Source organism: Sapajus apella, unplaced genomic scaffold (assembly GCF_009761245.1).
Source record: "Sapajus apella isolate SASKATOON/1434 unplaced genomic scaffold, GSC_monkey_1.0 scaffold2, whole genome shotgun sequence".
Classification (NCBI taxonomy): Eukaryota; Metazoa; Chordata; class Mammalia; order Primates; family Cebidae; genus Sapajus; species Sapajus apella.
The window spans coordinates 66,675,768-66,691,962 of NW_022436942.1; the positions used below are offsets into that span (position 1 = coordinate 66,675,768).

General features: G+C 40.6%; 1 protein-coding gene across 1 annotated transcript in view; it reads right to left on the reverse strand.

Moving 5' to 3' along the window:
• SART3 (spliceosome associated factor 3, U4/U6 recycling protein) overlaps positions 1-16,195 on the reverse strand; it is a 35,320-nt gene that overhangs the window by 11,618 nt on the left and 7,507 nt on the right. The window contains exons 2-12 of the mRNA XM_032300375.1: positions 15,696-15,822; positions 14,226-14,330; positions 11,506-11,690; positions 10,792-10,843; positions 9,386-9,510; positions 5,029-5,184; positions 4,161-4,299; positions 3,598-3,705; positions 2,815-2,892; positions 2,627-2,685; positions 1,483-1,592 (exon numbers count right to left, since the gene is read on the reverse strand). Coding sequence (XP_032156266.1) covers positions 1,483-1,592; positions 2,627-2,685; positions 2,815-2,892; positions 3,598-3,705; positions 4,161-4,299; positions 5,029-5,184; positions 9,386-9,510; positions 10,792-10,843; positions 11,506-11,690; positions 14,226-14,330; positions 15,696-15,822 — 1,244 coding nt within the window. The remainder of the gene's footprint in view (positions 1-1,482; positions 1,593-2,626; positions 2,686-2,814; positions 2,893-3,597; positions 3,706-4,160; positions 4,300-5,028; positions 5,185-9,385; positions 9,511-10,791; positions 10,844-11,505; positions 11,691-14,225; positions 14,331-15,695; positions 15,823-16,195) is intronic.

Below are 16,195 nucleotides of genomic sequence, written 5' to 3' on the forward strand. Positions count from 1 at the left end.
CTGAAGTTTTGCTATAATATGTATGAAAGAATATCCACAATTATCTGAAAATGCTACTAAAATACCTTTCTTTTCTAACCTCTTATCTGGGTAAGGTCAAATTTTCTTCACACTCTTCAATGAAAACAGATCACAACAGACAGAATGCAGTAACAGGCATGAGAATTCAGCTGTCTTGTACTAAGCCAGACTAAATATATATTTGCAAAAACAGAAAACAATGCCACTTTTCTCACTAAATTATTTTGGGCTCTAGAAAACAGTCACTGTTCAAAAAAGTTTATTAATGTCAAATGATTTGTTATATTTAAATGAATTTAAATGTTTTTTTAGATTTCTCAATTTATAAATTATAAACATCAATAAATATAACACATATGTAAGTTTTTTGGGATCCTCCAATTTTGAGTGGAAAAGGAATCGTGAAACCAAAAAAATTGTGAACTACTGATCTAGGGGGATATTTAACAAGCTTTAACAGTGGTTATCTCTGGGGTGGGATGATAAGAAACTGTCACTTTCGGCCAGATGCGATGGCTCAGGCCTGTAATTCCTACACTTTGGGAGGCCAAGGCAGGAGGATCACTTGAGGTCAGCATGACCAACATAGTGAAAACTGTGCCTCTACTAAAAAGAATACAAAAATTAGCCAGGTGTGGTGGACCACACCTGTAATCCCAGCTACTCAAAAGGCTGAGGCAGGAGAATCGCTTGAACCCTGGAGGTGGAGGTTGCAACTGAGATCACACCATTGCATTCCGGCCTGGGCGACAGACCAAGACTCCCCACCACCCCCAAAAAAAGAAAAGAAACTGTCATTATCTATCACATATTTGTGTAAATATTCTGACTAATTTGGACCCACAGTGTTTTTTAAATAGAGAAAAAATATTCAAAAATAAACAGCAATGTAGCAATGTTATGCAATGTATAATGTTCAAGATAAACTGAAAAGTTGGTCACATTTTTTATGTTTTCCCCATGTTATAAATATTGTTAGGGATATCTTATTTCATTCGAATAGGTTTTAAAGGCTTCTAACACATGTATGCTTTAACTGCATTTTCATTACAAAAAAATTTAAGCATAGAAAAGTCTCAAAGAACGGGTCATGCACGGTTATGACTAGGTCAGTAATTTGAGGTTTTTTTCTCTTAGCTTTTCAGTATTTTCTACTTTTCTATAAAAGCAAATATAATAAAAAATAAATAGTTCCAAAAGGTCAAATAAAGTATCATACCCAAAAATAAAAACAAAAACAAATGAAAAGAAATGCATGGCTATAAGAGTTCCAGGCACAAAATATGATGTCTGGTTCTCTAGCCCTGTCCATTAAAAATGTACCCACTAATGAAAAAGACAGAATGAAAGAAGGCAGCCCAGTTCTAAGAAGCTTGCCCAAGCTGGTAGGAGTCAGCCAGGAGTGATGACAGGGGCGTAGCTGAGAAGCACCGCCTCCCTCCCCTCCCCGAGATCAGTTACCTTTCCAGGTTGTAATACTCTAGCCACATGTTGGCGTACTTAGCGTTTCCTCTGGTCATGATGCTATCCCAGAGTTCCCGAGCTTTCTGCATGTTATTGCACAGCCGAGCCTATAGTGCATCAACAGGCCGTTAGGAGACCTAAGCCTTATGACATTGACACCCATCATACAACACACTTCCAACCGACACACGTAAAAAGCACCCCATGACTATCGGGGTTACAGATGACCCTGGGCATTCCCCAGGCCTCCCTCTAGTGGTAAAAGGCCCAGCCCAAACACTTGTTCTGCAGTGACAAGTTTATCTGCCTACGTTTCCTGAGAACCGAGAGAGGGAGTGCATGGTATTTACTGGACAGTACTGGACAGTCATTTGTTTTTTATTTTTATCAAGCAGAACTAAAAGTATTTGAGAGACAATGTTAAAAAAAAGACTGATCTAGTATTAAATGCTAATTAAGTGCTACTAATACTTACAAATTGTGACTTGGGCAAATTACTTAAACTGTAATTCTCAGTTTTCTCATCTTTAAAATGGTTAAAACCTAAGCATCCCATACAGAAACTACCTGACAAATGTTAGTCTCTTCTGACTCTCCCTCAAAGAATAAAACATGATTAGAATCGTTACAATCCTACCTGCTGATCAAGGCAGGTTTTGTGTTTTACTGACCTTGGTGTCCCTGACCCGGTAATGACATTCAAATGATCATATCCTCTAATTACCTGTCAAATCATCTGTTCTCCACATTAGACAGAAGTCTTACTAGCACAGGAATCGTATCTGTCTTACTCCCATAGCAGTGGTACAGTGCTGACAAACCGTACCCGCTCACTGTGCTCTCAAAAATGAAGCAAAGAGGCAGAGACGGATGTAAATGAGTAAATACCTGGCATTCAGACATTTACTACACAACTTCTAGCTGGGAGCTAATATTTTCACCAACATATTTACAAATATGAGTCAAGTTAGGTAAATACCATGAACCCTCGTAGAGCCTAGACTACTACCTAGGTAAATAACATAAATCCTTATAGAGCTTAGGCCATTATCTAGGACTCTGACTCAATTTTAATTAAGGTTTAATAGGATGCTATTAAACAATGGTGGATGAAAGTGATAGATTTGTCAAAAACATTTACCTCAATCCTAGCCCAGTTCTGCATGATCACGCAGCTTGGATCACCACTCTCATTGAAACCTTCAAAAACAGCATTAGTAAAATTAGAAACTTAGACAAATAGCCTTTGGCTGAAAAGGTATATCAACCAGCAAACAGTATAGACGAGGAAATACAACTGGGCAAAGCCACAGGCTGCGGCATACTTACGCTCTTCCACCTCCTGCTTCAGGTACTCCAAGGCTCGAGCAAAGGCGGCCCTCAACTCCTCCAGCTCTTTACTGGAGTCTAGCGGAAAGAGCAAAAAAAGGCTTTAGGAAACCACATAGCATGGCATTGTTTGTTTCGTTTTTTATCCTACGCTGAAACTGTTTGGAGACCCATTATGTACCAGGCATCATGCAAGGGACACAGAAATAAAATTGCCAATTCCTGCCCTCATCACATAGTGAGGGAGAAAAAAATTAGAATAGAGTATGGACAGTGTGGTGACAAAGGCACACAGGGTGCTGTGTGTGCGGAGTCTCCCCCAGCTGGGGTGACACAGGCAAACAGGAGAACGGCTAAAGGTTACCTGCATGAGGTAACAGCTGGCACAAGTGTACAAGTTAGGGGTTTTCTGGTTGTTTCTGGGGAATAAGGGGGCAGAGGATCCCACAGATATACAAAGATTTTTCTAAAACACAGCAGTCTTATTTCAAGAAGTATTTAGGATAAATAAAAACGCCAGAAGGGAGAAATGAGAGCTAAGACTAAAGAGACTAGCAGGAGCCAGTATAAAATGTAATGACCATTACTCTCTTGCTTTACAATCCACAGCATGACTTGTTAAAGATATAAATCGCTAAGATTTCTGGGGGGAAAGTCACCCATGCCTAGTCTACATCATTTGCTCAATCACAATGTATCTGGGGAACTGGGGCATCTCACCAAAAGCTGTATTAAGATTAAGAACATAATCAGTTCTTAAGTGAAACACATGCGCTTACATACCTTGTTTGAAATCAACCCTTCTCCTCAGGTAATCAAGGTATGCCTGCCAAATCTCCACATAATCAGTGGCCTGGATGAAGCCAGCATTCAAAGCTTTCTCAAAGGTTACTGAAGTCAGAGAAAAAGTCAGGATTTGTTACCAATTCAAATAGAAGCTAATAAATAGTTACTACATTCGACTGACTATAAAAGACTACATGACTTTAAAGACTAATAGATGTAACAAAGAAATAAGCTAGGGAAAGTCTAAGAAAGAAGTTGCTATAGCACTCTACAGACTGTGTTCTAGAAAAAACTTCTTCCACAAGATGCCCTGCAAATAGAGTTCCAGGTCAAGGAAGTTTGGAGAAAAAGACTACAACTTCTTAGGAAATGCAATGAATATTAGCATGTAAAGAAGCCACAAATATAACCAGTTCATCTCTCACTCAGAGCCCTTTTTGTCACTACACTCCATAACCCAAAGACAACCCCAGGGAACACTGATTTAATGACTTTGCCCCAGGTCTCTGTTTCTACTTGGGACAAATAGCTTAGACATTCTCCCACAAAAACATCCGCACCAGAAATTACTTGATGATCAACTCCATGTCTCTCCATGGCCAGTAGGTACCGACTCCACAAGGCAACTGTCCAGGGACAGTTTCTAACAGCACGGTTATGTACAGACAAAACCAAATCCTTTACTTTCAGCTGCCGGTCCTACGATAAAGAATTCCAGAGTTAGGAAATTAAATTTTATTGTCAAGAATTCACCAATCAACGAGACATTGCCAGTACAAGTGACAAAAGAAATGTCCTTATAAACATCTCTTGTGACCTCGTTTCTTAAGCAAAAAAATAAATAAATAACTAGGAAGGGGGGGGGATAGGAGAGGGAGAGGAGCAACTTACAGGTTAACACTGCCTTAAGATACATCAGCCAATCCTACTAGATATACTTCATTTGGATGCTTTTATACACATACACTGAAATATTTTGTATACACATACTGAAATATTTACCAATGAAATATCATTTCTGGATTTGCTTAGAGTAACACAAAAGGGGCAAGTAGGCGAGACAACAGATGAAAGTAACCTAAAGCTATAATTGCTAATAACTGTCGAAGCTGGGTGAGGGGTTCAGGAAGTTTCATTTTACTGATCTGTCTACTTTTATGTTTACGTTTTTTCCATAATAAAAAGTTCAAAGAAAAAATATCAATTTGTTGTAAGTCCTCAACATAGTTAGACTATATGCGAATTTTACTTACAGTTAGTGACCATTTTTAAATAACTTGAAACGCTAAAACTTTCTAAATGAGTTCGCAAAGAGGAGGAAAAGCAACAGCAGGGCCATATGCAACAAACTCCTGGCACTCTTACTGATTTTCTCTAAGTAGATTCTAAATTGGCAAAAATAAAATGAAATTAGAACAGTTATCTTACTAGGTACTGACTGTAACGGATCCATAAGTCTGGGACAAGGCAGTTCTCAACCAGGGCGCGCTCAAAGATCAACTGAATGCGAGCAGGATCACCAATTTTCATCTCAAAATCAATATACGCTTGATATTCTGCCAGCCTTGGTGCCTCTGCTTGCAACTGGAGTACAGGAAAATTGTATTAAAGTTGAATTTAGTTAGTGACAGGAACCACAACACATCTGCAAATAAAATAAATTTTGGCAAAGCTGGCTACAGTAACCAAGAATCACCAAATCCTCACTCAGAGCCAATACACTACGGGCTCTACAACTTCTCGGGCAGAACGAAAGTCTTCTCATCTGGCTCAAAGTGCCAGGTCATGGCAGTCATGACAAAGGCTCCATAAACTCTTTTCTAAATCCATTCCTAGACCACAGGGAATTTAAGTGGCCCATCAATCAGGAACTGAGTAAAAGAGGTCACCTTTGCCAGTGACCACTGTTAACCACCCTTCCAAACCAGAAGTCACGTTCTTAGGCTACTGAGTAGGGTTAATACAACCAAAGTGGAAAGATTTAGTGCCTGGTGCTATTTCAGGTTTCTTATTCCAAATATTAGTTCCTGGAAGAATGTAGGTAAATGCAGAAGATGGAGGCAGCTGTGCTGTATGTTTACTGATCCAAAGACACACAATCAATTCTTTTTCGAAAAAAATCTTCTTATTCAACATGTTTTCTCTTCAGCCACATTTTGGTGATGGCCATGACATAATTGAACGATTGAGGCTTTGTGAAACACAGGTACATGCAAGTCATCTATACATGAAAAAGAAAGGGAGAAGGCATGCAGGAGAGTAAGAGAACACACAGGCTCTGTACGTGGAAAGGGGATGTTTCAGAGCCTCTGTTTCCAGTAATGATGAACAATTAGTTACCCAGACACACTGTGCCATTCAAAACAACTAAAACTGCTAAATTAAATATAATGCCTTCTTAAAAGTTATCCACAAACTGGCAAAGAAACAAGGAATATTAAGGACTAAGGACAAAATCTAAGTGAAGGTGGCAAGCTAAGTAAAGGTTACGCTTTTGCTGGCTTGACATATAATAAGAATTTGATCTTCACAATCCTATTCTTGGTCAAAAAAGAACAAATAGAGTCAAGAAGCCCAAAAAAACCTCAGGCCAGTCCATACATGGACCTACTGTATATGAAATTAGAGGATCGCAAACCACATCAAAGAGATCTTAAAAGCAGTCAGAGAAAAAACAGTGACTACCTCTGAAGAAGCAAGATTTACACAAACCACTGACTTCTCAACAGCAACAACAGATATCAGAAGACAGAAAGATACGGTCAATTGCTAAGAGAACATACTATCTGTCTAGAATTCTTTCATTGTTGCTGTTGGTCTAGAATTCTATAGCCTAAGAAAATAATTTTCAAGAAGGGAAACAAATACCTTTTCAAATAGAGAAAATCTGTTACCAGTAAATCTCCCATGCAGGGGACCTCTAAAGGTCAAGTGTTAAGTTTTTTTTTTTCTTTGAGACAGTTTCACTCTTGTTGTCCAGCCTGGAGTACAGTGGCGTGATCTTGGCTCACTGCAACCTCTGCCTCCTGGGTTCAATCAATTCTCCAGCCTCAGCCTCCAGAGTAGCTGGGATTACAAGCGCCTGCCACCACACCCAGCTAATTTTTTCCATTTTTAGTAGAGACGGGGTTTCACCATGTTGACCAGGCTGGTCTCAAACTCCTGATCTCAGGCAATCCTCCCGCCTTGGACTCCCAAAGTGCTGGAATTATAAGCATGAGCCACCGTGCCCTACCAGAAAGACAAGATCTAAGTAGCAGAAACCTATACGAAGTTCACAGATTGGAAGACGTAAATTCTTCCCCAAACCGATCTGCAGGTTCAATGCAATTCCAATTAAAAAAAAAAAAAAAGATTGGGGGGGGAGAAAAAAAAAGATTTTAAGAATATAACTAGAAAAGCTGATTCTAAATCCAATGGAAGCATTGAAGGCCCAAATAAAAAAAAAAAAAGCCAATACTCTCTGAAGAGGAACAAGGTGGATGGGGCTCACCCTATCCAAAAGGAAAAGATTGTAACTCTCATCATGACAACAGCCTAACGTAAGCCAGTGGGACAGAACAGAAAATCCAGAAGACCCACACATAAATGGACAGCTAATCTATGACAGATGTGACACTGCACATCCGTGAGGGGAGGAAGGAATTATCACGCTCAGTACTAGAACAACTGGTTCTCCATATGGAAAAATGAAACCAAACCCGGTCTCATACCATACACAAAAATCAGTTCCAAGTGAATGCAGACCTAAATATGAAATAGAAAACTACAAAACTTTTAGAAGAAAATTGAGAAGGGGAGATTTTAAAATATACACAACCACCAGGGAAAGAATTTTAATCTAACTGGATTTATCACTAAGAACTGTTCCTCAAAAGACATTATTTTAAAAAAAAAGTGAGAGGGGCCCTACACTGACTCACGCCTGTAATCCCAGCACTTTGGGAGACCAAGACAGGTAGATCACCTGAGGTCAGGACTTTGAGACCAGCCTGGCCAACGGGGTAAAACCCTGACGCTACTAAAAATACAAAAGTTAACTGGGCGTGGTGGCAGGTGCCTATAATCCCAGCTACTCAGGAGGCTGAGGCAGGAGAATCGCTTGAACCTAGGCAGTGGAGGTTGCAGTGAGCCAGGATCACACTACAGGTATTGATTGACTTACAACCTATGCAACTTACGACCATTCGATTTTATGACCACAATCGCTAGCCATGACTGCTCCGCGTCTGGCAGCGCAAACGTTGCCCAGCTGGGCGTACGACAGTGCGGACCAGCTTCCAGCAGCACTACCATCTCCGCGTGCACCATTTCAACTGTACATATAGCCTATTCAACTTACGACCAAATCGTGTTACGACCGGTCTGCCGGTCCCAATCGTGGTCATAAGTCAAGCACTAGCTGTACTTCACTCCAGCCTAGGTGAAAGAGTGAAACATCTCAAAAAAAAAAAAAAAAAAAAAAAAGACAAGCAACAAACTAAAGAGAAAATCTGTAACACATACAGCCTAAAATAAGACTTAAGACTCAGCACTCCCACAAATCAATTAGAAAAAAGATATGAGTTAATGACTTTTTTTTTTTTTAAGCAACAAAAGGGAAATGGGTCAAAGACATTTTTTTAAGAACCAGGACTTTGCTTTGTTGCTCAGGCTGGAATGCAGTGGCAGCCTGGACCTCCTAGGCTCAAACAATCCTCCTACCTTAGCCTCTGGAGTAGCTGGAACTACAGACACATGCCACCAAGCCTGACTAATTTTTTTTTCTTTTTTTTTTTTTTTGTAGAGACAGGGTTGCACTACATTGCCCAAGCTGATCTCAAACTCCTGGGCACCAGTAATCCTCCCACCTTGGCCTCCCGCTGTGCCTGGATTATAGGCATAAGCCACTGTGCCCAGCCTGAGGACTTTAGCATGAACAAAAATTTGAACAGCCAATAAACATGAAAAGATGCTCAACTCCATCAGTAATTAGGGAAATGCAAATTAACACTACAATTTCACATTCATCAAATTAGGTAAAATTTAAGTATGTTTAATATCCAAGATTGGCACAAGCAATCAGAACTCTCAGATACTGCTCACAGCAGTGTAAACTTGTAACCTGGAAAACACTTTAACATCACTCTATGATCCAGCAATGTCATTCCTGAGTATGTATTCTAGGGAAACGCTTTTTCATGTGTACAAAGAGATACACACAAGAATGTTTAGAGTGGCAGCTGCTCCTCCTCCTAGCAAAAATCTGGAAATGACCCAACTATCCAGCAACATGGATAAATAAACTGCAGTACACAAGCAACTTTACAGCAGTGAAAACAAATGCACCAGAACTATACTTAGCAACATGAGTAAAACCCAAAAGCATGTTCAATGAAAATAAAATATACAGCATGATTCCATTATACAAAAGTTCAAAAGCAAGCAAAATTAAACAATATATTAATTAAGGATTCATTCATAGCTTGTAAAACTATAAAGAAAAGCAAGGGAATGATTATCACAAAAGTCAGGAAAGTGATTACCTCTCGGGAGAGGGAGGAGGAGGCAATCGGAGAGGGGCACATAGGAGACTTCTAAGGTACTGGCAATGTTCTATTTCTTAACCTGGGTGGTAGGTACATGGATGTTCACTTTATTATTAGTATGTAAACTATATGTATACATTTATACACTCTATATATTTCACAATAAAACAAATTTTAAAAGATACGGTTAACTTGCAACTATCCATCAGGGAAAGGTTTGTAGACAGACGTTTACTAGAAAAGAAGCCAACACTTACCAGTGCTTCTTCATAGGGTTTATATTTCTCCAACTGCTGTAGTGCTTTGTTATAGTTCTGAATTACCGAGTCTGGTATTGGGTCTTCTGACCATTCTTCATACTCTGCAAATGTGGCCTCCATATCTATTGAAAGACAGATTCAGCCCCGTGGGTCTTGCCATTGGGCTTTATCAACCCAAACACAAATTAAGCCATGAGACTCAGGTGCCATTAACCCCTCCCACATCTGCGGCCATGGCAGCTCTTACTGATCAAATTCTGATTTCTGCTGAGCCCAAATCTGTCTGTACAATCTGTCTCAACACAATGTCCCAGGCAGTCCTCCCAGCTAATCAGTCAATGACACTATTAGCAACAATTTAACAACACTTACCTATTGTTGCCTATGTTCTAACACTTCACATCCATTAACTCATTCAGTCATCTCCCCTCTACAAGGTAGAGTCTACAGTGATCCTCATTTTGCAGTGGAGGAAACTGAAGCAGAGGGTTCAGTTGCTTGTCTACAGTTAATGGTAGAGCAAGGCTGTAAACTCAGGCAGTCTGGCTCAAGTTCACACTCTCATCACTATGCTAGGCTGTTTCACGCTGGTATGTGAAGTGAAATCTACAAGCCGGCTCAGCTCTAGCCTTTTCTGCATGACACCCAACCATCCGATTAGAGCTACTTTATAACTTGGTAAATCAAATCCAATAAACCATGAAGAGAAATAACACCTGGGCTCCAGTAAAGTTGCCCAGAAGTTCTGAGTACAGTATATACAATACAGGCCTGTGCCTAGGGATCAAGTAAGACAGCGGTGCCAAACTCTGCCAATACTCAGAAAAATCCTCCCAGCACGCACACACTCACAGCTCCAAAGACTCAAAGGCTTGGAGTGCCAAAATGTATTTACCAAATAAGACTCTTTACCAAACCCCAAGAAACTCACTTATGAGTACTTCCAATCAACTGTACCTCTGAACCAAATCCTTCCCACAGATGATCTAAACCCACGTAAAATTCCTGCTGTTATGGAAGAGGTTACTTATTAAGAGAAAATGATCATAATGGAACTCTTGTTCAATAAGTTTCCCCAAAAAAAATACAGGTGTCACTCACTATTCCTTTCAGAGACCCTATCTCTGCCTTTTCAACAAGGTCTCAAAGGAGAAAAGAGCTCTCACCTGGGAGTCAGGGAGCCTGGCTTCCAGTCCTGCCTCTGACCCTCAGAACCCTCTGAAGCATTAACATTCAAGATGTTTTTACCAAGGACCTCATCCAGAGAGACAACGTCCAAGGAGAATAAGAACACCAGCTCTACCTGCCTCACAGGATGGTGGGAAAGGTCTAATTACATGTCGTACCCCAAAGCATTTTAAAAACCATAGAGGGCTGGCTGTTGACATGTCAGTTTCTCTTACCATAGAGTGGGATCGCCAACTGTCGCCGGAAGAGACTGTGGACTTTCTCAAGCTGTGAATCAAAGGTTTGTTCCCGGTCAAAAGGGGAAAGGAAGCCAGCTACGGGCTAAAGAAGCAAATTAGTAGTAAATGACAAACTGTGGTTCTTTCTTTGTTTTTTCTTTTGAGATGGATTTTCACTATCACCCCGGCTGAAGTGTGGTGGTGTGATCACAGCTCACTAGTCTCACACTCCAGGGTCAAGCAATCCTCCCACCTCAGAGTCCTGAGTAGCTAGGACCACAGGCATATGCCATCACACCTGACTAGTATTTTACTTTTTGTAGAGATGGGGTCTCACTATATTTCTCAGGCTGGTCTTGCACTCCTGAACTCAAGTGATCCTCTGGCGTCAGTCTCCCAAAGCGCTGGAATTACAATCATAAGCCACCGCACATGGCCAGCTCTGGTTCTTTCAATTTCAAAAAATATCTCAACAAATTTCAGTTCAAGTTAAAAAAATTTATATGACTTCTTTCATTGGTATTACACCAAATGCCAGAAAAGGTACAAAAAAAGGTTATCTATCACCCACCCACTAAGAGATTAGCAAAGACCATTTTGTTGACTATATGTGCTGCAAGATTCATCTTGGACATGTATTTCAAAATAATCCTTCCAAGGAGACTCACAAAGACAGCCCTGGCTCATTCAGAGACAAGCACAAGTACTCACCCGAGCAGCTTCCACAATAGCACTTTCAAACTCTCGGTAAGCCTCCCAGAGGGCAAGTCCTTTAGTCATATGTAAACCGACAGACGAGAGAGCCCTTTCAAACACAGAGCGAACTTTCTCAAGGCCACCTTTCTGACCAATCCCACCGACTGAGTACTGGCCATACTCTAGCCAAATGTTAGGACCTAAAAATAAGAAGTGTTCAATTGGTTTGGGATATAAAATACCCAAATATCAAAACTGATACATAACAAAAGAAATATGCCTACAAAAAAAGTCCTCATTGTGCTATCGCTTGACAGGACTAGGACAAGGAAAAAAAAAGTACTCATACAGCAGCACTAAATGACAGTGAAGGCTAACAGCAGAGATGACCATAAAGGACCAAAAAAATTACAGTCTGGAGAAGACCACAGATCCTCAGAAAAAGATAACCAGTGCTATTAACAAGGGCTATGAGAGAGCAAGAAGGGGGTAACAGGATCCTCAGAAATCATGGCAACACCAGGAGCTGCTAAAACTATCAGTGATTCTAAAAGAAGACTCATGGGCCGCAGAGCAGAGGAACATGTATAGCTTTTAAAAACACATTTGGCCGGGCGCGGTGTGTCACGCCTATAATCCCAGCACTTTGGGAGGCTGAGGCGGGTAGATCATGAGGTCAGGAATTCGAGAGCAGCCTGGCCAATATGGTAAAACCTCATCTCTACTAAAAATACAAAAATTAGCCGGGCGTGGTGGCGTGCACTTGTATTCCCAGCTACTGCGGAGGCCGAGGCAGGAGAATTGCTTGAACCCAGGAGGCAGAGGTTGCAATAAGCCGAGATCACGCCACTGCACTCCAGCCTGGGTGACAGAGCAAGACTCCATCTCAAAAAAAAAAAAAAAAAAAAAGGCCGGGCAAGATTGAGACCATCCTAGTCAACATGGTGAAATCCCGTCTCTACTAAAAATACAAAAATTAGCTTGGCATGGTGGTGCGTGCCTGTCGTCTCAGCTACTCGGGAGGCTGAGGCAGGAGAATTGCTTGAACCCAGGAGGTGGAGGTTGTGGTGAGCCAAGATCGCGCCACTGCACTCCAGCCTGGATAACAAGAGCGAAAACTCCGTCTCAAAAAAAAAAAAAAAAAAAAAATTTTATTATCATTTTATATTCATAAAACACCTCTTATTTTTATTATTCAGATTATAAACAAAAAAATTTGAATTCTTCTTGGCTTGTAAAGATACACAAAAAATTCTCTATCTCAGAACAGTCTATCTGGTAAGTATCAATGCTTCTTATAAAGGAGAATGCTCCCAGTGGGAAGTCAGCAAGGAAGAGGATTTGAAATCTGAAAGGGGAAATTTTTTAAATGCCTCTTTTTTTATTTTGAGACAGAGTCTCACTTTGTCACCCCGGCTGGAGTACAATAACGCAATCTCCGCTCACTGCAACCCCTGCCTCCTAGGTTCAAGCAATTCTCATACCTCAACCACCTGAGTAGCTAGGATTGCAGGCCTGCATGTCACGACGCCTGGCTAATTGTGTTTTTAGTAGAGATGAGATTTCACCATGTTGGGCAGGCTGATTTCAAACTCCTGGGCTCAAGTGATCCACCTGCCTCGGCCTCCCAAATTGCTGGGATTACAGGCATAAGCCACCAAGCCTGGTCTTAAAATGCTTTTCTTTGAGATACAATCTTGCTCTGTTGCCCAGGCTGGAGTGTAGTGGCACAACCTCAGCTCACTGCAAGCTTTGCCTCCCGGGTTCAAGCAACTCTCCTGCCTGAGTCTCCCAAGTAGCTGAGATTACAGGCACGTGCCACCATGCCTGGCTAATTTTTGTATTTTTATTAGAGACGGGGTTTTGCCATGTTGGCCAGGCTAGTCTTGAAATCCTGACCTCAAGTGATCCCCCAGCCTTGGTCTCCCAAAGTTCTGGGATTACAGGCGTGAGCCACCATGCCCAACTTTAAAATGCTTTTTAAAAGCATTTTGTCCACAGCATTGTCTGATGTGGTCCCCAATTCATGTACAGAAAATCTTTAAAACAATTATACTATATACAGGAGACAGCAAAGAGAGTTAAAGGGAGATGAGTCTTGTATACTTCACTTGCACTGGTAAGATGTCAATACTAGCAGGCAAAGGAAGTCTCTGTGGGGACAGAACAGGTCTGTATCGGGACTGTGGCAGTGGTTAGATGAATCTACACGTGTAATAAAATGTCTTTTTCCTATTGTTCCAAGGTCGATTTCCTGGTTTTGATTCTGTACTACAGAAACAAGATATTGGAGGAAACTGGGTGAAGTGAGTACACAAGACTTCTCTGTACTATTGCTGCAACTTCCTATGACTCTATAGTTACCTCAAAACAAAAAGGATTTCTTTTAATGTTTTCATCTTTTTTTTTTTTTAAAGCACCTTGTCCAAAACCTCTAAAAAACTATTTAATGTATAAAAGATCACCTGGAAATACCATGTAAGTTCTCACTGCCAATAAATCCTGAGTGTGAATGTATTCATTCCCTTACTTCAAGTGTTTCTTCCACTTTTATTTTAAAACCAAACTTCCTCAATTAAAGACCAAAGACAACGATAAGACAACTGAACTTAAGTAATGCTAATTGTGAGACTAACATTCCCTTTGCTGGGTAACATCATCTCATAATACAGTCCTCAACAGCAGACTGATCTATATGACATTGCCAGGTATCCTAAAAGTCCATGGGAACTTACAAATGTAATCCTTCACGGCTTTCTCAAAGAGGTCATACACGTGTTCTCTGTCCAGACCGTCCTGGGCCATACTGATCTCGTCGTGCAGCCACTCCAGCCAGAGCTCTACAAGACAACAGTACCTCCTGCATTAACACCAAAGGGTAGGCTGGGAGCAGGGACTTTACCAAGAGAGGTCAGCACACAAATGTGTCATTCATCTTACACAACCTGGCAGTGTTTCCAGAAATTCATTTCTTAAAACCTGAACAGGCTGGACTCAGTGGCTCACATCTGTAATCCCAGCACTTTGGGAGGACAAGGCGGGCAGATCACCAGGTCAGGAGATCAAGACCATCCTGGCCAACATGGTAAAACCCTGTCTCTACCAAAAATACAAAAATTAGCTGGGCATGGTGGCGCGTGCCTGTAATCCCAGCTACTCAGGAGGCTGAGGGAGGAGAATCGCTTGAACCAGGGAGTTGGAGGTTGTGGTGAGCCGAGATTGCGCCACTGTACTCCAACCCGGTGAGAGAGCGAGACTCTATCTCAAAACAAAACATAACAAAAAAACCTGAACCAAGCACATAGCAGGTTTTATGCTTCCAAGTAAGATCAAATCACTAAAATCATAATATCCTCCACCTATCAGGCATTTTATATTTTGCAAATCACTTTTCTCATTCAGTCTTTATCATAATCCTGTAGAGTTGGTGATAGTAACACCTATAATAATGACATCTATCTAAGAATTACAACATGCCAGGCATGTGTTAAGTGTTATATGCAGACTAGCTCATCCTATTCTGTCATACATTACAAGGCAGAAACCACCGTTGCCTTCATTTTACTGCTAGAAAAGCTGAGTCTTGCAACGTTTACCTAATCTGCTTAAGATGTAGCTAGGAATGAATCTGAGTCATCTGATTCCAGCATGTACCCTCGGCAGTTATGCCTTACAGAAGGGAAAAGGAGCAGAGTGGGATCTAGGACCAAAGTGTTCTAAGTATTGCCCAAAAGATCACTTATGAATATTCATGAAGTTGTTCAGTATAATCATGTTTCTAATAAGCAAATAAGTAGAAATAATCTAATGCTCAGCTATTGTGGAACAATTAATGTACGAAACATTTAGATAAACTGTGTGTAAAAGTTTAAATATATTTACAATTTTCTGGTTTCAAGAGAACGGGTTAACTAAATACTGGAATGGAAAATAGAGAAATGGGAGTTAAGTTTAATTACATTACAAATGTTTACCATAACGTTAGAATAAAAAAATCAATTCAAAATCCATGTTATATGATCATAACTACATTTTGCAAAAAACTACAAGATAACAAACTAAAAATAGCTAACTGATGAGTTGTCTTCTTTCCACTAGACTGTATGTTCCAGGCTTTCTACAAGGATCACGTCCCACTTTCAGCATTGAAAAAATATACATTCCTCGTTTCTGTTTCTAAAAGCAGCCTGACTGCTGAAGCTTACCTTCAGTCAAGGGAAAGATCTCACTCATCTTCTGGCGAGCCATCCTCACTTTGGTAAGCTCCCCTTCCAGCCGGAGCAGCCTGATCAGGTCCACGTGGCAGTTGTAGTCATAGACATTGATAGACAACTAACAGGAAAAGAAACATGTTGAAACTTAAAATGCCATCAAGTAACTTAGCTTTTGTCACTACTGGTGACTATATACATACCTGCCACAAAAAAAATAAATGTGCTCTCTGAGAAAACCACTGAAACAGCAACCCAACACGTACCCACAAGAAGAAGACAAAACAATAAAAGAGGCTTTTGTAACAAACATAAAGCTCCCTCACATCTGTTACAGTTCCTGTTAGAAGACACTCAGGTTCTCTTGGAAGTAAACAGACATTCTAATCAAACAAATAAAAAGTATGTGACGTTAGGCAAGTTATTTACTTTCCAAAGCCGCTATTTCCTCATCTATAAAGTGAGGATACTACTAGTTTCTAGCTCATACTGAG